The sequence below is a fragment of the Marmota monax genome, unplaced genomic scaffold, assembly GCF_021218885.2.
Source record: "Marmota monax isolate L192 unplaced genomic scaffold, Marmota_monax_Labrador192_F-V1.1 WCK01_AAM20220418_F8-fsc00006, whole genome shotgun sequence".
Taxonomy (NCBI): domain Eukaryota; kingdom Metazoa; phylum Chordata; class Mammalia; order Rodentia; family Sciuridae; genus Marmota; species Marmota monax.
Genome location: NW_026693712.1, coordinates 10,262,736 through 10,287,643, shown reverse-complemented (window position 1 = coordinate 10,287,643; position 24,908 = coordinate 10,262,736). Strand labels below are relative to the sequence as shown.

General features: G+C 41.4%; 1 protein-coding gene across 6 annotated transcripts in view; it reads right to left on the bottom strand.

Annotated features, from left to right (window-relative positions):
- The window catches only part of Sh3tc2 (SH3 domain and tetratricopeptide repeats 2), an 80,066-nt gene that overhangs the window by 38,598 nt on the left and 16,560 nt on the right, over window positions 1-24,908 (bottom strand). For 4 of the 6 annotated variants that reach the window (XM_058584232.1, XM_058584231.1, XM_046460305.2 and 1 more), the window contains exons 3-12: window positions 24,193-24,320; window positions 19,224-19,329; window positions 17,500-17,643; window positions 16,219-16,420; window positions 15,378-15,451; window positions 13,109-13,304; window positions 7,380-7,513; window positions 4,699-4,740; window positions 2,888-4,588; window positions 2,601-2,781 (exon numbers count right to left, since the gene is read on the bottom strand). In XM_058584232.1, the coding sequence (XP_058440215.1) occupies window positions 2,601-2,781; window positions 2,888-4,588; window positions 4,699-4,740; window positions 7,380-7,513; window positions 13,109-13,304; window positions 15,378-15,451; window positions 16,219-16,420; window positions 17,500-17,643; window positions 19,224-19,329; window positions 24,193-24,320 (2,908 nt within the window). Of the gene's footprint in view, window positions 1-2,600; window positions 2,782-2,887; window positions 4,589-4,698; window positions 4,741-7,379; window positions 7,514-13,108; window positions 13,305-15,307; window positions 15,452-16,218; window positions 16,421-17,499; window positions 17,644-19,223; window positions 19,330-24,192; window positions 24,348-24,908 lie in introns of those variants that run through there. The other 2 variants (XM_058584233.1, XM_058584234.1) reach the window with 2 other exon arrangements.

Below are 24,908 nucleotides of genomic sequence, written 5' to 3'. Positions count from 1 at the left end.
AGTACATCTAGCTCTTATGGTACATCTAGCTCCATGCTAGACACAATGTTTGCCTGCAGGAATTTGTGGACATACTTTAAAGTCTTTCAGATCTCTAAAGTTTAGGTCTCTGATCTCAAAATCCCTTTAAAATGCCCACAACTTTAAGAATCTGCCCCCCCACTCCCCCTCCCCCACGCAAAGTCAAAACTCTTAAGAGGCTGCAAGAATTCTGGTACCAAGTCAGTGACAAAATAGCATAGGTAGCTGGTCCCAGAGTCAACATTTTAGAAATAGGAGGTTCATGATTCAACTTAACTTTGTAAATGCAGCAACCAAGAAAAGTGACTGTTTAAAGACATGTTATCAGGTCACAGCAGAACCTAGTTCCCCAATTACCCATCTAGTGTGATTGCCCCTTTCCCAGCCCCGTAGCGTCTACTTTCTTCAGTCTCTTCCAGAACCAGCTGCAGCCCCTCTTTCCCTCGCGTTCCTTTTTAACCACATCATCTAAGAAGGATGGTGATTCTGAACACCTAGATACGGCTTCTGTAGTCAACATTGACCGCATCCAGGGCTTTCACTCTGGCTTCCCTATTAGGACATCTATGATTTCGACAACTGTGATTGGGGTGGGGGACTGAAGAGCAAAGGATAGCTGGCAAGGCCAGGAGCAGGATTAATCTATGACTGATCTTGTACCACAGCAAGAGGCAGCAATAAGTCTGAAACATACGTGGCACCCTTGCTCCAGTCCCTCACATTCAACTTTCCAAAGCCTGGCTCTACAGTGCCTCACCATGAGCATGTGTTTGTTTCATCTCAAAGGTTCATTGAAACCTGCCTTTTGGATCTGCTCCAGAAGCATCCAAACTCCTGGGGTGTCCTACAATGGAAAAAGGGCAGGCTGATGCCAGGCCTCTCTCCTGTCCCCCTCACCCCCACCCCATGCTGCATGGATCCAAAACTCCCCCCTGGAACTGAAGGCAAAGACAGTGGGAAGTTTGGAGGACACCTGATTTCTTTAAGAGACAAAAAAAGGGTAACAGAGAGGGAAAGGGAGGGGGAGATACAGATATAGATATGGCTCTAGATGAAGAGAGAGAGTTCATTATGTCATTATTCGTTGTCTGATAATCCAGGCACCTGAGGTGACCATGTTGCCTAAAAGCAAAAGCTGTCATTTAATTAGCCCCTCCTCAACTTCTTCTCTGTGCTCAATACTACAAGTACCCCTTCCCCCTATTTTAGAACTTATTTGTAATCAAGAACACATTGTTACAATGCAAATAAGTTGAAAAGTGAAATGGAAAATCTTGCAAAGCCTACAGGACTTCATGAAATCTTAAAAAGGCTTGTCAGAAGACAGAACTGTAGGCTGCCTCGTGGCTAAGGAGGACCAAGTAGCCTTAGACCAGTGAAGAGATAGAGAACATCTGCTGCAGATAACAAGATACTTCAGGTGAGACTAGTTTGAATACCAACGAGTTAAAAGATGCTTTGGGGTTATACAGTTTTTTGTTGTTGTTGTTGTTTTGTTTTTTTTATTGGTTGTTCAAAACATTACAAAGCTCATGACATATCATCTTTCATACATTTGATTCAAGTGGGTTATGAACTCCCATTTTTTCCCCAAATACAAATTGCAGAATCACATCGGTTACACATTCACATTTTTACATAATGCCATATTAGTGACTGTTGTATTCTGCTGCCTTTCCTATCCCCTACTATCCCCCCTCCCCTCCCCTCCCATCTTCCCTCTCTACCTCATCTGTTGTTGTTCAGTTCTCTCCCTTGTTTCCCCCACCCTTTCCCCTCACAACCTCTTATATGTGATTTCGTATAACGTTGAGGGTTTCCTTCCGTTTCTGGGGTTATACAGTTAAGTTGGGGCATTTTTTGAAAAAAAAAATGAAGCTTAAGATTACATCAAAAGGAGAATCACAAACCAAAACATGTCTCCTACATTATACAATTTTGTCCACCCAATTAATCTGAGCAGTCAACTCCTATACACAAAGTTGTATAGGTGAAAATAAACTTTGTTTCATAATTTCCACTTTCATTTTAAAGGTAAGGTCCCAAGCAAGCTTTTCACCATAAAATTTTATACCTCTATCATCAGTGGATTTATTTACTTTGTGTCCCTTAATGAAGACAATGGAGACCTCCTAAAGGTTCCATGGACCTCAGCATAATGCACCTCTCTGAGTTACACACCCTCATCCACAGTCATGTGATAAGTTGTTATGGAAACATACAAGTAATAGTGATGTAGTCAACACTCTCAAGCCTTTATATACATCAGCCCTGTTCCAAGCATGCCTTGAGCTTTAACTCATTCATTCCTCACAATAACACTTCAGGATAGAAGCCATTAAGATCCTCCTTTGACTGATGAGGAAACTGAGGCACAGAGAAAGTATATAACTTGCCCAGTGTCACACAGCTTAAATGATGGATGGCACTACATGGAGGCTGCAGAAGAATGCAGAATTATTTTTCCATGATGCAGTGCATCTGCCATGTGCATAGGAACTTTCTTCCTGAAGGAGAGATTACTGTTTCTCTTTAAGGAAAGAAAGCTACTTCGAAGACTGCCCCTAAGCATTACTCACCTGGAAGTGTTTAGGTTTCGATAGAGCTGCCCAAGGGACTCCAGCAGCCTCCCCTCCATCTCCCTGTCCCTGAATTGCTGAGCCAGGGCCAGCCAGCGCTCATGGTACATGATGCATGCCTCAGGATTTGGGGACACAGAGCTGTAGAAATGGCAGAGGCATTTGGTGACCTGAAGCTGACCTGAACATAAAGCAGGACATGAATGAGATGTCTAGAGAGAGAACACAAGCAAAGTATGTTCCAACAATTTTCCCTAATGCTCCCCAGCAGCATGGGACATACTCACTCTTTAAATGTTGATGCCTTAAGCCAAACAGCAACGCCATTTCATAACATAGGCGACCGTGGGTCAGCTGGTGTTCAGACACCAGAACTTGAGCCAGCCAGAGAAGCACCTGTACTAATTCCATGTCGGTCTCCTTGCAGGTCTGGAGTTCAGAATAGAGTTGGACTGCCTGAAGGAGAAAGTCCCTGGCTGGCTGTGGAGCCCAGGACTTGAAGGTCAGGTAACCAAGATTGGCCATAATCACTGCCTGGTTATGTACATCCCCCATCTCCCAAGCTCTGTTCAAGGCCTGGAGATAGTTCATGGCAGCTCTGCTCACACAGCCTTCATCTAGGAGTGCAAGCCCCAGGAGGTTATGGACCACTCCACTTTGGGCAACACTTTCTGTCTCCTTCAGGGAGCATAACAGTGGCTCAAGAATTTCCAGAGCCTTCTTCGCCTGTCTGGCTAAGAGATAGGCCCATGCCAGACAGAGGGAAGACTCAAAGACTTCTGGCTCACCCAGCAGCTGCCCCAGCATCAAGGACTGGCTTAGGTAGTGGATGGCACCATCAGGAGACCTGTGTTGGAGGTATGTTTTGGACAGGATGAGACACAGAGCCCTCTGGGTACTCCAGTCAGCTTGTTCCTCACAGGCAGCCAGCGACTGTCTGAGTATTGGGCAGGCCAGGGCAGAAACTTCACCCCAGCTTGAGGAACAAATGCCAAGGAGTTTGGGGGTATTCTGGAGGACCAAGTAGACCTGCCAAACCGGAAAAGATGTGCCCTGAGCGCTCTGAGTACCACGTTGCTGGACAGAGGCCACTGCAAGATGCGGAAGATATTTCTTGTCATAGAGAAAACTCAAGATGGTGGCCATAGCATCTGAAGGAGGAGGATGTCCAGACAAGAGCTGCAGGCGCTCAGCAAAGGGCAGGACTTCCTCATGCCGGCCTAGCTTCAGGAGCAATTGAATGGCCAGAAAGCAGGCCCTGGCCTCCAGGGGGCTGCTGCCCTCCACAATCCCCTGGCGCAGCACATAGGCCACCACATCAAGCTCGCTCTTGGCACTGGACTCACGGTCCGGCAGGCAGGCCAGCAGAGCCCCTGCCTTTTCCAGCAGGCCTGGGCCTTTATGCACCAGCCTCTGTCTCAGATAGATGGCAGCCAAGTGGATGTACAGAGAGGCCACCAAGGATAGGTCCCCAAAGGCCCCATCGAGAATGTGGATGGCCTCCTCAAAGTACACCCTGGCCTGGGAGAGCTTGACTTTCCTGACACTCAGCCGGCCCAAGAGGAAGCAGAGCCGGGCATGCGCCCAGGTCATATGGCTCTTCTTGGCCCACTTCCTGGAGGCCTCCAGATAGGCCACAAGCTCATCCTCTTCAGAGAAGTTGTAAAACGAAGAAGTAAGAAAAGAGAAGGAGAAATCGTACAGGCTCTTAAAGTTGTCCGTGTAACCCTCATGATCCAAAAAAGCCAATATGGAGCTAAAGTTATCAGCCTCCTCCTCATCCTGATCAGGGTTGAGGTCCATGAAAAGTTCGGGATCATCAAGGTCATCAGGTTCCGGGAGGAGATAGCTGTCAGAGGCGGCTGAGAGGAGCTCCTCCTCCTCCAGGTGGGAGTCCCCGGAGCTGCTGGAGTATCTGGAGCCCACGAACTGTCGCTCCTCCCAGGCTCCACCAGACCTGGCCTCGTGGAAGCCTTCAGCCTGGGATGCTATAAGGATAGGCAGAGTTGAGCAACCCTGAGCATCTGCAACTTAGGCAAGAGGACAAGCGAGCTGACCTGAAGGAGGAGAGGCCAGGTTCAGCATAATTTCTACTCACCGCTCAAATCATTGGGAAGATTCTGGATGGATTCAAACCCACCTAGGTAGAGATGAAGGACAGACCTAATGTTAGGTCAGAATGAGTCACCATGCCGATGCCTCCAGGGACCCAGGCCAGGAACCCCTAGGGAAGCTTCGTAGTGAAGTTTCAGACCATCGGTTATCATTTAAAAATGGCAGAACCTGCCCCTTTCACATCAGTTTAAGAGCTGTATGGACACGACCTTCCTGTTTAACCCTTACACTTTACAGTTGGGAACTGAGACCCAGAGTCAGAGAAGGAAATCTGGAAACAAGCTCTATACCAAAAGGCTGGTATGGGGTGGGGGGATGATAAAATCTGAAGGCCAGAAAGATGCAAAACTCTCAGCAAGTTTCCACAGAGCCAGGCCTGAACTCCAAGTGCAGAGCATCTGGCGGGGTGTGACACTGCTCCATTCACTCGTCACCCATCCACTTGACAAGCATGGATTAATGTGCACAAGGCACTGGACACTGCGCTTGGTAAAAGTGGCACAAGCAGGGGGACTAGGTAAGGAATAAAGAGCAAAATGCCTCTGAGGTGCCCAGTTTTGTTCCCTGAAGTACACAGGTGGGATGAGGAGGAAGAAAGGAGAATCCTGAGTACAGCTTTAGCCATCTTAATTTTGAGTTACTTGCAGGAGCTCTCAGCAGAGAATAAAGTAGGTCTGGATCTAAGGAGCAAAGCGGAGACTGCAAATACAGATTTGTGGCCCACAGCAGGTCACCAGGAGCTGGCCAACGTCCCAGGATGGAATGTGATCACACAGGCAAAGCATTTGGAAGGAGAATAGAGCAGGAAGGGAGGGAGAACAGGAGCAGGAGATTAGTTAATAAGCCTGAAGAACACTAGCATTTCTGGCAGAAGGAGACCAAAATGGCAAAGAGAGGAAAGTCGCAGAGGCCAAGGTGTCTTGGGATGCAGGCACCAAGCATCACAAAAGTAAAACAAATGAGGTAAGAACCAAGAAGTCACGTTGAGCTCGGCAGTGAATAAATTAACACTCTTGCCTGAAGAGCCACCGTGGAGCTGAGGAGGTAAAGGCCAGATTCATAAGCCACAGATGGGGGTTGCTAAAAAGAAGATTCCACCTCTTCCTGACAGAAAAGCAACAGCTGTCTGTGGGCCCCTTCTGGGTTGCCAGAGAACATGGAAGACCCGCAGGCCCCTCATTGAGTCAACCTTCTTCCTTCTGCTATCCAGGGAAGCCTGCTTCTGAGACGGTCACTGCAGACACTCAAAGTCTGCAACTTGTAGAGTGGAGCCCCCACAGCTAAAGATGGAGAGCTGAGGAGCTTGGCTCTGGAAAACTGCTTACATGCCCTGGCCTCTCTGACACTGAGAGGTGTGTGCCAGTCTTACTGCAGTCATTTATCTTGGGGCCAGGACATCAAGAGCACAAATGAGTTACCAGATGGGAAGATGAATCAGAGGGTCACTCCTTCCCAAGTTACAGGTCAAGAAAGCTGGACTCTATCATTGAGACAGCCCTCTGCCAATTGCTTCAGTGCCAGGGCGGCTGCATGACTCTAGGGCACAACCTAAGCTCAGCACAGCTGCACCCCTGACCTTTAACAAAAGACAACATGCTGCCTGGGCCTACCCTTGGGTCTCACAACCAATAGATGAAGAGTAGCAGATAACCTCTGACCCAAGTCTGCCACCCGCCTCTGCCCTCCCGTGGCACACCCTGAGCTTTCCTTGGTTTTCAGTCTTCACCCACATCTACTAGGCAGTGTCAGCTTCAACTGGCTGCCTCAGTTTTATGGACCGCTGTGATCTGCTCAAAAGCAAAGCTGGGCTGGGAGCTGATATCTGGGGTAAATGTTCCTCCTTATGCATGGATAAAGTCTCCAACCCCCTCCTATATCCTGGGAGTTGGCCTGACAGTGCCTCATGCAGTATCTCTGGATGTACCCATGAAATATGGCCCATCTACACAGGAGTGGATACAACATCACCATCATTGAAGAGGTGAAAGAAAAAGAATTCTTCTTCAAACCATCATCAGAGAATGAATGTGCTTTCCACAGGAAATCAGTATCATCCATTCATTTGCTCACCCAGTCTTTCAGAAATTGAGGAAAATGTGCCAGGCACTGAGCCCCCCCCCCCCACAAGGCGAATGTATCCAAGAGCCCAATACCATTTTGTCTGGGGCAGTGTGGTGAAAGGGACTGTCCTGATGGGTAGTTAGAAGACAGCAGTTCTTATCTGGCATTAATTCATTTGGACCTCAATTTCCCAGTATGGAAAATGAGGGGAGATATCATCTCTTAGGGCCCTTCCAGCTGGGACATCCTATGATCCCCATCTTTCTTTCTTATTAGGTTTTTATTTCATCCCTCAAAAGAGGGACTTCAGCCAGAGTTTAGAAAATTCTTTTCTGAGGTTGGGATGGAAGACCCAATGCAGCTGACGCTCACGGTGTAGGCAAGTGGATTTCATCTTATCTCATAGTTTCTAGACAATATGTCCTGTGCATTGTCAGAATTATCTGAAATCTAAAGTGAAATGCAGCTAATCAAATATGATCCAGTCATCAACTGAATAATGACCATGGCCCCAAATTCCTGGATGGGATTAGAATTTAGAGATAGTCTATTCCTGAGTAGGGATACCCTCCTAGTTGAGGAGGTTAAAGACCAAACACTCACTAAGCCTGTAGACAGATGTGATGTCAGTCTGAGCCAGTGCGTGGAGGAAGCTGGCACACTCCTCTTTCTTGTTGTTTCCCAGGGCCCACAGTGAGCACCTTTCCTCATCACTGAAAAACGCAGAGTTCTTGCTCCTACATTGGGGCACAAGACAGAGACAGGTCAGTGCCAGGTTCCAGGCTCCCTCTCCTTCTCTTTGTTCTTAGGATGCAGTAAAGAACTTAGAGAAGCAATCAACCCATTGCTTGTGGCTGAAATCAGACTCTTCATCTTACTGTTGCAAATTATATTTTTCCTGCCAAAGAAAAAGAGCTATTAGCACCTCGTGCACAGAGAACTGAGCTGTGTGGTTATCAAAGTAGGTCAAAGTGGAAAAGCAAACACCCTTCTTCCTAAAACTCCATTCCTCCCTCGGCAAGAAAAAAAAAATCCCTCTCTCTCAACCACAACCCACTCTTTGAGGCCACATGATGCCCAGTTTTAATGGGATAAATAGGATCTGGTTGTCTGAAGTATAAAGATTGGAAAGGAACCATTAAAAGAAGTTTCTTTGCCCTTAGGCTATTTGAGGAAAAATTTAGGGACAAGTAATACAATCTAGAGGAACAATGAAGAGAGTTTCACTGTGGTGGGAAGGAATCTGTCACAGTTGCTGAGACTTGATTACATGGCAGAGAACAGCATTATGTAATATGAAGGGAGAAAAAGCATGGGTAAGGGAGTCAGGGGCCTGGAAGAAATGATCATAAACAAAGGATCTTTGTACTCATCCTGCTGTGTAACCTGATTGTTAAGACTAGTTTGCTTACTAGATATGTGTTATGGAGTTGTTAAAAATTTACATGGAATTAGTTAAGAATTTGCAACTAGAAATGCCTTAGGAAGCATTCAATCGACTACCTAGCTGAAAATGTTTTAAGATCACTTTCAATTGTTTTTGAACCTCAGGGCCAATTTTTTTTTTAAGTTTTATTTGTTCTTTTTAGTTATACATGACAACAGAGTCTATTTCTACATTTATACAAACATAGAGTATATCTTATGGATATAAGATATGGATCCCAGGCTTGTGGATGTACACAATACTGACACTCACTGTGGCATATTCATATATATTCATAGGAAAGTTAGGTCAGATTCATTCCATTGTCTTTCTTATGCCTAAACAATTACCTGAGAAATCCAAGAGTTAATAATGGCTAATACTTTTGGAGGGTTATAATGAATCATACACTATTATCTCATTTAATCCCCATAATTGCCCTATGAGGCATGTACAATTTTGTGTGTGTGCATTAATATTTTTAATGAAGCAATATTTTCATCTACAACAAGAAAATGTTATCAAAAGGAGTCAATGTCTACTTACTTCAACTAGGATTAATTCCAGGCCAGTTTTCCCACTATGGAAGACACTTCTAAGTGCTCTATTGACTACCCTGGGGAATTATAAGGTGCTCCAGGGTGGCTGGTAGGAACAGGCCCTGCTCCTGGCACTGAGTCAGCATCAAGCACTGTCTTTAAGGTGGTTAATTCACCAAGCCCAAGGAGTTTTCCCTCATGCATACACTGAGCCTCCTCTGCAGAAGAGGTAGGGGTTCCTCGAAAATCTCCAGAGTTGTCCCTCTGTGTCTCTTTCTCCTGTCTGGTACCTTGTCCTATGAGCTCAAGGCAGGTACAATTTACACCTTTTTTGCAGAGGAAGAAATGGAGGCACCGAAAACTGAAGTGTGTGTTTTGGATGTGGTAGATCAGGGAATAATAGAATTCAGGAGGGTGTGCTGTGGCCAGCCACTCACCCTTTGTCTCCATAGCTCTGGTAAGGCAGCTTAAAATCCAAAAAAGAAACTTGCAACTACATGAAGTGCTCAGGGCTACCGCAGTAATTAATGGCAGAACTGGTACTAGAGCCATGTCCTGATTCTGGCCCAGGGTTTATCTCACCATGTCCACTGAGCCCCCATTTCTCTGGCCTGATCTCCAGATTCTCCTCAAAGAGTTGCCCAACTCATGTACTGTTCCTAATAACTCTATGATGTAGGTGTTTAAATCCATGTTCATAGGTGAAGAAAATGGTTATGAAAGAGTCCATGTTCAGAATTACACAGCCTCAAAGTGATGAAGCTGAGACTGAATCTTAGGTCTTGTACCTCTAAGGTCCACTGCCTCAGACTTGATCTGCTAGAGTTCTGACTTTCAGGTACTTGGAAAGAGTTCAGGAAACTGACAATGACGTTGTGGATTTCCAAAATGAAAGCTTGGTTAGAAGAATATGGCAAAGCTTCTGGCAATACGATAGCCTAAAGTATTCTAAAGGGCTCTTCTCTCTGGACACACAAATCTTGGATAATGTACAGCAGAGATAATTACTGTGAGCCTTGCTTTAACAATAAAGAAAGGGAAATCCCTGGGATCCAGAAAATAAAGCAGAAACCAAAATCAGGTTGGTAAGTTAAAGTAGTTGGCCCAGAGACCCTGATAGTTTCAACTCAGATACTGGCCCTCAGAAGTGGGGCTCACCTTACAATGATCCCCAGGGTCAGGAGATGTGACTTTGAACCTGTGTCAAGCAGGGAGCTGAATTAAGCTCTATTCATAAAGTCTGGACTTCGAAAGGGTAACAACTTCCTCAAAGAGATGAGTGGAAAACTTTGCACTGACTGTCAAGAGCACACTTTTCATCTACCTGAATCCCTAGGGAAAAAAAAAATCAAACAACTAGGCCTACACCATTGAAGGTGTGGAATCTGAATTTACACTGTACAGTGAAGGTGCCACAAAGAACAACAGTAAAAAAATTAGTCCTGGATCATGAGTTCCTAGGATTCCAGGAGAAGCAAGTGTAAAACTTAATCCACAGGGAAATTTTCTTCAGTCCATGATTCATGCAACACTTCTAAATGTTGGAAATTACTCCACATAACAAAAAAATACAAATCCAAAAGTACAAATTAAGAAAATGAACTTCCCACAAAGACATTGATATCCAGAAGATGCATACTCAGGTAAATATATTCTGCACAGCTAGAAATAGCACTAATCCAAAGAATAATTTATAAGCCTGGTTAAAACAATGAAATAAATAGAATGAATAGAAACTTCAAAGAAAAGATGAAACATTGCAAAAGGAGAAACAACCATCTGTGAACACTAGGAAAATTCAAATAGAAAACAAAGGCATGGAAATTAAAGACAATGTGCCATTTGGGGGTAGGAGATTAAATAGCAAGTTTAGTTACAGCTGAGGAAAAAATTAGTGAAACTGAAGATCATTTTGATGAAATTACCCTGAATGTGGTCTAAAGTAAAAAATGGTGAACTATTACAAAAGAACTGATTAAGTAAGATTGAGGATAGAATGGGTCCAACATACCTCTGAAAGGAATTCCACAAGAGAGATTAAAGAATGAGAGAGAGGCAGTATTCAAAGGGAGAATGATTGAGAATTTTCCAGAATTGAAGAAAGACATGAGTCTTCTGATTGAAGAAGCACACCAAATCCTGAGCAAAATAAATAAAAATAGTATCATTTTTAACAGGAGGTCCATTTCTTCATGTTTATAGGTCTTTTCAAATTGTCCATTTCTCCTAATTTTTCCTTCTGGGTTCAATTATCTATTACTTCACTGTTCAATTTCATGGGATTAAAGAATTAAATCTAAACAATAATAACATAGACTAATGAAATAGAAACAAAATGAATAAGAAAATAATCAATGTAAATGTTGGAGAGAGGTACTTGGAGAGAGTTCAAGGAAACTGACAAATGACATTGTGGATGTTAATGTAATTTTAAAATGTTAATGTAATTTTAAAAACATGGTTGACCAAAGGGAAAAAAATGGCTCTCTAAAAAAACTAATAAAATAAAATGCTGAAAATGGACTTAGAAATTTATATTAATAGTTACTTTCCCTCACACTTTGAAGATGCTATTCTGTATCTAGTTAAATTATCGTCCAAGAGTATATGTTTCAGTATATGTAAGACAAAGAACAAATTACTAGAAGTATTTACAATTCACACATCTTCCCTGAAATAACTACTAATAGAGGTACTTTTTGAAGAATAAAGTAAATAATCTACTATAAATTTATGATAGAATATATCATATGGTATAATTGTATGGTTTCATCAATGACAAAGAAAAAAAATTAGAAACTTAGAAAAAATACTGCTTACCTACATAGAAACAGCTATGAAACTAACAACAAAATTCTCAACAGCAAAAATATCTGCCACAAGAAATGGAAAATATAAAAAAAGACAAAGATAATATGAAGACTAAAATGAGGATATAACAAAAGATAGAATTTTTAAAATTTGTAATACTATCTTTTCTTTATGTTTTTTTCTTATCTTGAGTGCACTAATGTACCAATCTTGTTCTTTTTTTTTTTAGTTTAGACATGCAAGTGTATACATTTTCTTTAAGTAACACCGTTCAAATGAATTATACTTATCCCAATGTGAATAAATCCTCAATTTACAATGTTAACGGAAAAAAATGCCAGTTGCAGAAAACAAATTATATGAGAGATTTTAAGTAGGTAATATCAAATTTTTTCTTATAAACAATTAACAATTTTTAAAAGTATCAGAAAAAAAGACTGAAAAGAAAACAAAGCAACTTCAAGCAGCATTTGCCTCTGGAGCAGGAAATCAGAAGATAAAAAGTCAGATGGGGTAAAAAGATCCCCCAAGTCTTTTGCCTTGTAAAACATACACAAACACAGATCTTTTTCAACATTAATAAAGGAAGGATACGACTTTCTATCACACTCAGAAGCTCCAAGTTCCCCAGTGCCACTCTGGCCAAACCCAAATACTTTATCTATTTGGGCAAATTCTGGCTGCAAGTTTTAAGAACTGGCTTTCCATCAGCCACTGCTGAGAAACTAGAGAGCTGGGGTTAAACCCTATGCTGTGAGAAAAAGGAAATCCACAGTTTTACTTTCCTGGACAAGCAGGGGCCCTTCCCTATGGGTCAGAGGCATAGGCTAAATCTGACCCAGGAGACAGCCTGTGGAGGAATTCCTTTCTCATATAGGACCAATTTGGTATGTTTGTGTGTGTACACACACCTCATGGAAGAATAGGGAGGGAACGAACCCATGTAGAAGAGATCTTCAGCTAACGCTGAGACCATCCTCAGAAATCCCCTACCAAAAGATCACAGGCTCAGAGTGACACCCAGTGGCAGCCACTGGCACAGCGCACAGGGCCCATACCTAGGCGACCTCAGCACACTGTCCACTGCTTGAGGCCACTTGCTGGGCTACCATTCCTTTGAGCTCAAAATTCACCCTCCTCGGTGGTTCAAGAAGATCTGCAACCCAGAGAGGGTCTGGGGGTATACTAGGACCCGATTCCCCTTGATTTTTCCCATCTCCAGCCTCTCTTTCCCCTTCCCTACCAAATTGGACAATCTGTGGTTCATGAGGTCCCACAGGTGACCACGAAGACCAACAGATGGCACTGTGGATAAGTAGAAAGTGGTACGGCCTCCTTGTGTGATACAGGGGCTGTGTGAAAGTGTGGTCCTTACAACCAAGCCAGCTAAAGTGTGGTGACTAAATTAATTTAATGGTACTGAAAGTTGTTGCCATGTAGGGCAAGATGCGAGATGCCTAAGTCCAAATATAATCCATTAACTCCAAGGTCTGCCTCGTTATCCTATGAACACTGAGTCTCAACTCAAAGATGATGACACCTCATGGCATACTCACATTGGAGAGCAGGAATCGGGATCTATGCTCTTGGTGGGGACAAAGCCCACTTCTCCTGAGCTCATTGACTTCCCAATGAACCACTGAAGCCCGGGGATGACGAAGCCCACAATCTCAATGCTTTCTCCCTGGCAGAAGCTCAGTTCGTCCTTTTCTTTCCGCTCATAATCCTTCGAGGCCTTGCATCGTCCTCTGCCTGGGGAAATGGCACACAGCTCATAAATAAGGCACCAGCAGCCAAGCCTTCCCTGACCTGCCAGTGCACAGGGACTAAGTGAGGGGACCCAGGCTTTAAAACTTTAAAGACCAGTAAAACTCCCCCCCCCCAAAAAAAAATAAACTGGCAATAATGACGCAGGGTGACTGGCTTCTCATTTTGCTAAAGTAAGGCATTCAAAAAGAGGAACTATGATGCACTTCCACCACTATTTTATTTTTAAAAAAAAATGTTTAGAAAACCATAAGAAAGATAGTCTCCAGATACTGGATATGCCTTAAAACTGGATAAATGTGGTTTATAAAAAAATTGAAAAGTTCACAGCATTGTCTTGGCATGATTTTGCCACTGCCATGTAAACACCTGGCCATGGGTAGCACAAATCCATAAACCAGTGTGCGAGGATCACTAAACCAGAATATCTCTATACATCCTCCAGCTGCTTTGGCCACTGTGACCCTCAGTCACAGTGAGATGGGGATAATAAGCACACCTGATGCTTATAAATGTTAGCATCAAAGAGACAATGTGCACAATACCTGGAATCTAGTCAAACGAGGTCAGCCTCCTTATCACTGATAGAATGGAAAGTGCTGATGATCAGAGGGATCTAAAAGTCTCTCCTTCTGACTACAGTAACTACCCAATTTTCTAACAAATTAGGATCTAATCATTCTTTATGATTGTTGTACTATTCAGTTTACAAAGAACATTTATGTCATTTTCTCAGAGTTTTCCCAAGAGTCCTAAAAGATAGGTAGAGCAACCATCAAAACCCCTTTGTATAGACTACTAAGTAGAAGCAGCACTAAGAGTGAATTGTGCAAGAAGCTTATAGTAGCAAACTGAGTCTAGAACTTCCCACTAATCCTGCTCTCCTGGAGATGGTGGCCTCCGTTTCCATGTTTGCTTTTATTCCTTTTATAACACCACTGGCTCAGTTCTTTTCAGATAATTCCCTCAAGTTTCTACCATTACGTCTTCAAGATCAGAAATTCCCCTGCTTTGTGGGACAACAGGACTTACCATGACATCTACAATAAGAAAAGGTGCTACATGATTTACAGAGGCCATCATGTTTAGTTCTCTTGATGACATTTGAAGCTGGTTTTATTATATCATTTTACAAATAATGAGGACAGGTGAATGGTCAAGGTCCCAATGGTATTGAGTTGTGCAGCAGACTTTGAACCCAGAACAGATTTTGAAGCCCCTCATTCCTAACTATAAGGCAACATTGCCTCAGAAAGCTAAAAATCTTGTTTATGGTCAGTTATTGATTATCTCTAACATCTGAGTTCCATAATTCCTTCCAGTTCTTTATTTTTAAGTGTTATTTGGTCTTAGAACTCCTACAATTGCACCTTTTTGCTATGGATATGTGCCAGGGTCCATGATGGGAAGGGAACTTGAGAGATGACAATGATAGGAAGGTATACTCTAGGTACTTCATTATCCAACGGATACATGTATGCTCACAGTTAGGGGTGTGTGTGTGTACACAAACAAGTAAAGATCACCTATAATACAGGCATGTGTGAACATATATGTATGTGTATGTTCACATATTTCATTCATTCATTCCACAAATATTTTCTCTACTATGTGCCCAGCATTCATATTCTTTCTGAATTCAAGTTTTATTTCAAATAATTTTAAGGAAAATTAGAAACATTTTCACCCAGAGATTGAAAATAGGCCATCTATCAGTTAAATCGGCTCACAAAATACTTAATTTGACCCACACCAAGGTTTTTGTTTTTTTTTTTTTCACCTGTCCATCTTTAAATCTCTATCATCCTTCCATTTAAGCCCTCCACACATCCCTGGGTCATGGCTACCCCTGCAGGCATTTATAGCTGCAGCTCTGACTTGAGACCTCTTATTTCACAAGCAAGAAAACCCACCCATACAGATAGGACTGACTTCCCCAGATCCAGTCAGTAGCAGAAACAAGACAGGAATTTACAACTATTCCAAACCTGCAGATAAAATTAGTAGGCAGGACAACATCATCTCCTTAACAATACTGTGTTTTGAATTCAGTCATACCCATCTGATAGGAGCCTGTCCAATCCTTCTTCCTGGAAAGACCACAATTTCCTGGATAATTCTTTAGGAACCATCTGCCAATGGAAACATGGGGTTTGCAAACAAACATAGATTTCAAAAAAAATAGAACAATGAGCAGAATCATCTATTAGGAAAATGATAATGAGGATCATAAGTACTGTTATTTGTCTATTTTAATGACAGCGAATACTTATTGAGAACTGATTTTATACCAGGCACTGTGGAAAGAAATGGGGTCCAACAGACCTGGGGTTATTTTCTGGCTCTGCAGTAGTTTGTCAGTTAAGTATCTAACAAACGATCCCTTTACATTCTCACTGTCAGATTCTCTGCCAGACAACCTGGAGTCCATGTTCTGGGAAAGTGTTTATTATCACTCTGTATGTTTGCGTTTATAGTATCTTCAGCAGGGATTCCCAAACTTCAGTGAGAAAAACATTCACTGGGGAGTTTATTTCAAAATATTGACTCCTGGTCCCAATCCCAAGAGAGTCTGATTTGTACTGAAATCCCCAGGTCATGCCAATACAAGTGGCCTTCAGTCCATAGATTGAAAAATATTGCATAAGGGGAGGCCATGGGGTATATTTCCTCTTAGATACAAGATCCTTCTGAAATTTAGAGCTGTCTCCAATTTCATCAAATTGTATAACTCTTAACTATTAAAAAAAATAAAGCAATAAAAATCCACTCCAATTTTATTCTCTTCCAAGCATTGTGGAAGCCATTATCTGAAAGCAAGACTACTCTGTTCTATACAGACCTCAGTCTGCTCAGGGAAACTCTCAGGAAGTGGGGGGGGGGGGGGGGGGCTACTCACTGATGGAAAGGGACAGGCAGAGGCTCCAGGACTGAGGCAGGCACGAAGCCCCGCTGACCAGTCACTAAGGACACGCCTTCCCACTCAGATTCTCCTTCAGAGATCTTCACAGAGATTAGCTCATTCTTGCAAAGTGTCAAACACTCGCCCTCCTTCTCAGCTGGCTGAGTCAAGGAGCACAGGGCTCTGCAGAAGAAGTGGCCTGTAATAATGAAAAAAAAATTAAAAAAGCCCTTTCCAGTGAGTTGCAAGATGTAACAGAAGATTATCATTCAAGGTAAAATTTCCATCGAGAACCCAAATGCTTTGCTTTCTGAGAGTAAAATGGACTATGGGCAGGGAAAGGGGGAGGTGGGAACATGATAAGAGGTCCTTTGTGATCCCAGGAAAAGTGGCAAGGAAAAAAAAAAAGCCACTGAGAGGAAATTCACTTAAAATAGACACCAACATTTCTGAGAAATCTGTAAGAATAAGGAAGGCTTAATTGGGACCTTACTTTAAAAAGAGATAAAACAAAACTAACAAAAATACATTTTCACGTAACAGAATTTGAATTATAATTGCAACTTCACACTAAAGCTTAGACCCAACAAAGAATAAGTTGATTTAGGTGAATTAATTACCCTGAGTTTTATAATAATGCAAGATGCAATTCTTTCCTTCATGCACGAATTGTGCAATGCAATCATAAGAGAATCATTTATATAATAATATTGTATGCAAATCTGGCTCTTTCAATGTGTTTACGAAGTCATCTGACTTGGCCATCTGCCAATCTGATGGTGTCCTAATTTGTAAACAGATCATGGGTTGCTTCAGGAGTTCTTCAACATCACTTTGCTTAATTTCACTAAATACTTCAGGTTTTTCAAGATTTGCAATTTGATTTTGCAATCAAATTTTATCACATGTTTAGATAAGTGTTTCTCAATCTTAGATGCCATTAGAATTACATGAGAAATTAAAAAGAAAAAATTTGCCAATGACTGGGGCCCCATCTCCAGGAATTTAAAATTGGCCAAGGTGGAGCCATGGTATGGGCATCTTTTTAAAACTCCCCAGGCAGCTCTAATATCAATCAGTGAGATTGACCAACAAGGCTGTTGATGTAATGTCAGTGTTGAACTTAAAGGAATGTTAGATGTACAGTTATAACAGTAGGTTCATTTGTGAATATTCCCATGTTTGAATGATTTTTGTCTCCCTTGGTATCCTAATTATTTCAGCGATTCCCATTAAAAATATGAAAGGGGGCCCATCCCCCACCTATGCCGGCCTTACCTTCTTGTACCAGGAGACTCAGGTACATGGTTTCCAGGTGTTCATCATCTATAGACACTTGAATCTCTGTGTCCTCCACCAACCTGCAGTTGAGCCAGTACTTGTGGTCAAAGAGAAGGTGTTCCAAACAAGTGGACACATAGCCTGGAAGTCAAGCCAACAAGGTTCCTGAACTGGATGAGTTCTGTGCTTAGCTGCAAAAGAAAGTGAGTGAGCTCCATCCTGAGCATCACCCAAGGCCCCATCCCCAACCCACCACTTAAGTGGAAGTAGAATAGAACAGCAAAATAGGCCAATTAGAGACTTTCCAGAATGAATTCTAGAACAGATTCAGCATCTGTTGGGAAATATGAGTCATGTTTAAAGTGATATTTACTATTTCAGCATACTGTGGGTCTCTGTAAATGCACTGAGATGACCAAACCCATTTACCTTTCTCTAATACAACCACAGAGGTCTCCAAGTTTACCAGGTTGACTCTGGGGGTTCCTGGTCTCCCCTTCACATTCTCCTGACCTAAGGTTCAAATTCCTGTGGCCAGATGATGTAGAGGCCGAGAAGTTTCTCCATGGTTCACAAGAGTCAGGATCGACTTCATCCTCCCTGTTCTGACCCTGCCCCTTATCCAATGCTCAGCAAGCTCTGCTTTGTTAAAAGCAGACTAAAAGCTATGTAAAAATTGAAAAAAAAAATGATATACAGTTCTTTGACATGTCCCCAAACATGAATTATTTGTATTAACATTTTGCTTGTTTTTTTTTTTCTTCCTCTCTTACAAAAAGCTATTTCCATCCTGGCTGCCCATCATACTGATGTAGGCCTGTGTACTTGATAATCATGCTTATTGAACTTGAAAGTGAACACCTGGGGATCTTATTAAAGCACAGACCCTGACTCAGTAAGTCTATGGTGGAGCCTGAGATTCTAATTTTCTACAGGTCATATTCGAGAGAGAGATGCAGCTGGCCCATAGAGCACAGTTTGGACACAGTTTGGAGAGAACAGAAAATCACCACAACTGTAAGAAAAGTTGCACCTCTAGCCATGGGTCATTGTGACCCTCCAGCCCCGTACCATTTTTCTCCCTGTGTATGTCCGTGGGAACCCAGCATTTTCTGGGATACATCCAATGTTCATCAAATCAGAGGACTTTTTGTAAGGTTTGGCTTGGCTCTGAAACCAACTGGGATTTTCTCCCTGGAGAAGATAGATGAACCATTGCCCACTGCAGTGGTTCTGCCACCGTGCCCTAATATCTTCCCTTACCTTTTAGAATCTTCTGCTGCTGAGGCCACTTTAGTAGGTAATTCCCTCATCTCTTTGATCTTTTCCAAATACATAGGGTAAGCATCTAGAATTTTAATATTTTGAGCACCTATTTGGACTTACTCAAGAGCAGTTTTCCATTAAAAAAAAAAAAACTTCACATCTATCTCAGTACTTTCAGTTTGACAGATGTCCAAATTACTTATCAATTGATTGATATCTAATAAAGAAATCTCTCCCTGGATATAAGGAAGTGAATTTCTTCATCTGACATTTTAGAGTAATAGTATTTGCTTTAGATTTGGTTTCAGGCAGTTTGTGCTATTTGAAAAGTTAATCATTCTCTTTGGAGCTCTAACCTTTTTAATTATCAGAGATAAACCCATTCCTTAATATCAAGCCCTAAAGACTGTCTGAACTATACAGTGCTCCTCCTCCACCTGCCTGTCATGTCATACCTAAATTCAGGTAGGTGGAGAATTTCCAGATTTCTTCCATGGTCTTGAAGGTGAGGATGAACTGGGCCTTCTGGGACTGGATACTCACCAACCTTGCTGAAAGTTCCTGAATAAAGAGAATAATGAATTATCCTGGTGTGATGGAGGTGCTCTGTTGACAAGCTAACTTGTGGAACCAAGACTGGATGAAGTTCCTGACTGTGGTGTGGAAGTTTACAACACACACACACACACACACACACACACACACCTAACAGAAACAGCTAAATATTAATCAAAAGAAGTCTGGTTGAAATGGAATATGATTCATCCGAGTGGAATATCATGACATTGTGCAGTCTTAGAAAAGAATGAAGAAGTTCTTTGTGTACTGATATAGGCTCTAAATATAAATGCAACAACAGCTGCAACAAAGAGACCTGGGTATAGAACCATGTGCAGAGAATACCACCTTTTGTGTAAGGGGGAAAAAAGTTTATGTGGGAGAAGAGGGTGAATCATAGAAGGAAGCTTGGAAGCAAATGATTGCATACCTATGTCAAATGATTATTTTTATAAAGCTGACAAACAGAAAAACCAAAGCACCCAAAAGTAAAAATTATTCATAATCTCTTCTCCTAAATATCATAAATGTTAACACTTTCTTGTACTAATGAATCATTTTTCCTACACATGAGTTGCCATATAAATATTTTATATAAAGAGAATCTTAGTACTTAAATTGTTTTTGCAATCTTTTTCTTTTGCTAAATGATATGTTGTGAAACATCCTTCATATTATTAAGTAGTCTGCATAATGTTTAACGGTTACATATGCCAATGTTGTATTAATGCAATTAATTCTTATCATTTCCTTATAGAGTTTTTTTGTTTGTCTGTTTTGGTATTTTTTTTTTCTACTGGGAATTGAACTCAGGGGCACTTGATCACTGAGTCACATCCCCAGCCCCTATTTTGTATTTTATTTAGAGACAGGGTCTCACTGAGTTGCTTAGCACCTTGCTTTTGCTGAGGCTAGCTTTGAACTCCCGATCCTCCTGCAATTCCTTACGTTTTCACATTTGGATCATAGTTCATTTTTTCAATATCAGAAATGATCCTGGGATGAACATCCTTATAGCTAAATATTTGTGCACATCCTTGATTTTTCTGAAACAAATAATTTCAGAATGCAATTGGAATGCAAGGATATGCACAGTTTCTATTCCAAAATGCAGGCGCTCAGCTGCCCTCTAGAAAGACTGTTTCAGTTTAAATCATGCTCACAAGCAGAGCAAGAGGAGGCCTGTGAAACTGTAGAATATTATGTGAAGCAAAATAAGCCAATCCCAAAGAACCAAAGGCAGAATGTTTTCTCTGATATGCGGATGTTAATTCACAAGGTGGGGGGATAGAGGTATTTTGGACTAGACAGAGGGGAGTGAAGGGAGGGGAGGGGGAATGGGGGTAGGAATTATAGTAGAATAAATCAGACATTATGACCCTATGTGTATATATGATTACATGATCTGTATAACTCCACATCATGAACAACCAGAAGAACGAAAAGTTATACTCTATGTATGATGTGTCAAAATGCATTCTATTGCCTATAACTAATTAGAACAAATAAAAAGAATATTTTTTTAAAGGAGGTCTATGAGCCTCTTGTTTTTTAATATCAGAAAAAGGCCTGAATCACTGTTCATACTTTTTTTTTTTTGGTATGAAGAATTTTCCGTAAATTGTTCTCTGTTGTTTTCCCAAACCTCTATAGTTGACTATAACTAGTAATGGTCTCAAAACATCTCTTTTCCAAGCCAAGTCCTGCCATCAAAACCAACTCCTTGACCCCCATCCTCAGGGAACCTGACTGGAAAAAGGAAGAAATAGAAGGATTCAAAAGAAGAGCCCCTAGCTCAGCAAAGTTAGGCTCTGTGTTTCATCCATGCCAATTCCCAGGAGGCCCCAGATCCTTGGAGGATATTGATTCTATAATCGAGGAAGGGGTTAAAAGTAAAAAAATTGATTTGCGGAAAATTTACTAGATACCAGCTACTTCAGCAATAGCTTTATGAGTAATACCTCATTTAATTCCCACAATAACCCTACAAAGAGGGTGCAGTTGCATTTAAACCATTCTAAGATATGCTTTTATAATATTTAACCATTTTATATTTTATTTTATTATTCTCTTAAAGGCACAGAAAAGAATAATGCATGTGATAATCCATGATATATTGGATCTAATTAAAAATGGCATTATCCTATATTTTAAGTACAAGGAGACCGGGGTTCAGAGAGGTAAAATCACCTGCCCAAGGTCACCTGCAGTGGGTAAGCTGCAGAGCTCTGATTGGATCTCAGATCCAGTTGGCTCAAGGCTCAGCTTTGGCCCCCAACCTTTTCCAGCTCAAGCCTTGGCTCAGCAGGCCAGCTCTCTAAAGGAAACCCTGCTTCTGCCCAATCAATGGGACTCAAGTTAAAAGGAAATTGAACGGATCAATCAGCAGCCAGTGTCTCCAAGTTCCTGAATTCCCGATCTACATATTGTGGGGTCAGGCTCCAAATTCCTTAATAGGACACCCATAGCACAAGAGTTAATAACAAGAATCAACAAATGGGACTTACTCAAACTAAAAAGTTTTTTTCTCAGCAAAAGAAACAATAAGAGAGGTAAATAGGGAGACTACACCCTGGGAACAAATCTTTACTCCTCATACTTCAGATAGAGCCCTAATATCCAGAGTATACAAAGAACTCAAAAAATTAGACAATAAGATAACAAATAACCCAATCAACAAATGGGCCAAGGACCTGAACAGACACTTCTCAGAGGAGGACATACAATCAATCAACAAGTACATGAAAAAATGCTCACCATCTCTAGCAGTCAGAGAAATGCAAATCAAAACCACCCTAAGATATCATCTCACTCCAGTGAGATTGGCAGCCATTATGAAGTCAACAACAAGTGCTGGCGAGGATGTGGGGAAAGGGTACTCTTGTACATTGCTGGTGGGACTGCAAATTGGTGCGGCCAATTTGGAAAGCAGTATGGAGATTCCTGGGAAAGCTGGGAATGGAACCACCATTTGACCCAGCTATTGCCCTTCTCGGACTATTCCCTGAAGACCTTAAAAGAGCGTACTACAGGGATACTGCCACATCGATGTTCATAGCAGCACAATTCACAATAGCTAGACTGTGGAACCAACCCGGATGCCCTTCAATAGACGAATGGATAAAAAAAACGTGGCATTTATACACAATGGAGTACTACACAGCACAAAAAAATGACAAAATCATGGAATTTGCAGGGAAATGGATGGCACTAGAGCAGATTATGCTAAGTGAAGCTAGCCAATCCCTAAAAAACAAATGCCAAATGTCTTTGATATAATGAGAGCAACTAAGAACAGAGCAGGGAGGAAGAGCAGGAGGAAAAGATTAAACAGAGACACGAGGTGGGAGGGAAAGGGAGAGAAAAGGGAAATTGCATGGAAATGGAAGGAGACCCTCATTGTTATACAAAATTACATATAAGAGGTTGTGAGGGGAATGGGAAAAAAAAACAAGGAGAGAAATGAATTACAGTAGATGGGGTAGAGAGAGAAGATGGGAGGGGAGGGGAGGGGGGATAGTAGAGGATAGGAAAGGTAGCAGAATACAACAGTTACTAATATGGCATTATGTAAAAATGTGGATGTGTAACTGATGTGATTCTGCAATCTGTATTTGTGGTAAAAATGGGAGTTCATAACCCACTTGAATCTAATATATGAAATATGATATGTCAAGAGCTTTGTAATGTTTTGAACAACCAATAAAAATTAAAAATAAAAAAATAAAAAATAAGACCCCCCCAAAAAAATTTTAAAAATAAAATAAAATAATAAAATAAAATTTTAACTACTTTTTGTGGTATATAAAGCATATACTTTAAAGTATATACTCTTTTTATGTATATACTTCCACACAATCACAGTACCAACCTCTCTACAGTTACTATCTCATGTTCTCCTCCTGAAAGACCAGAAACTATCTCGCTGCAGGTCAGAGCACTTTTATCCTTTCATTTTGTACCAAATTAATGCAGACTCTAAAAATAAACAGGTGAGACCCTGTCTCAAAGTTAAAAATTATAAGGGTTTAGGGATATAGCTCAGTGGTAAAGCACCCCTGGCTTTGGTCCCAGTACCAAAAATAAATGAATGAATGAAACATATTAGTTTATTGTGTAAAGCAATGTTGTCCTTCCCTCACCACTAGTTGCAACAAATTTTATCCATTTCAAAGTTTAGTTCTCCTAATTAGTACCCATCAAACTGTAGCTAATTTAGTCATACCTTTCCCCCTTGGTTTAACATCTGAAGATATTTTCTACCCATTATAAAAAATGAAGTTGTTTATTTACTTTATGGCATTTTCCTCCTCCCCTCTTAATACTTATAGTTATTGGGTTTTGATTGGCAATTTTGTTACTTTAAACATATGTACTCAGTAGTTACCAGGGCCTGGGGAGAAGGTGACAGTGGAGAGTTAGGGTTTAATGATATAACAATTTCAGTTTGGGATAACACACTTCTGGAGATGAACAGGTTGTGAGTATATCAAATGTTATAAGTGAATTAAAATGAGAGCAATGGAATATTTTATATCACAGTAACAAAAATAAAATTCAAATTTACCACATTAGAAAAATGTATATATACTTATGAGGTAGGTGTTATGATTTCCATTCCACAGAGTAACTTGCTGAGGCTCATACAACAAATAGTAGCAGATTTGAAACCTAATTTTCTCTAACTCAGCAACTTCTAGTTGCCCTATTCAGAATTTCTACTCATTCCCATTAAGCAGAGAATTGTACATATTCACTCAGAGAATGTGGACCTGATCGTTCATTCACTTTGGCAGATATTTTCTTGAGGGCCTACTTTGTTCCAGGCTCTATTCTGGGTGCTAAGGATCCCTTAAACAAGCTCACCTTAAACAAGGCGCACACATCCTGGTCCTCATTCTCCAGTGCCCAGAGCCGCCTCCGGGCAGATTCCTGCAAGGGTCCGTTTACACACTTCCTGGAGCGGCTCCTCACGCAGAAGGAGAGTGTCAGATCTGAAGAACAGAGGGAGACGGATCAGGCTGGACATGCAATAAAAGAAGAAATAATCAGAAAACCCAAATCCTAAATGGGTGTCCTCCTTAATTTCAGATTAGAGTGGTCTTAAAGATCCTCCAAACACTGTTTTACACCAGCAGGGTTCTGGAGTGTCCAGCTGATGCACTCACATTGGTCATTTCTCTTTTGGTGATGACATGAGCCAGCTAGGACATATATTGCTTCCTGCGGGTGATTTGTGAAAGTTTTGAATGAATTCTATTCTATCCATATTTAAGGAAATGTATTTATATGTCAGTTATAGTAATAGACATGTACTTTACATATGATACATACATATATGTATTTCTCTGACCAGTTGTTTGTTTTGGTGGTGTTGGTGGTGTTGGTGGTATTGGTGGTGTTGGGACTAGAACTCAGAACCTCATGGGCTCTAACCACTGAGCAACACACAGCCCTTACCTGTTTCTTTCTGATGCTGAATTTATTGATGTCAGGATAACATACTAAGGTCTATCCTCAATTTCTTTCAGAATGCACATTCATTTAACAAATACCTCCCTCCTAGGAGCCAGAAACTGTCT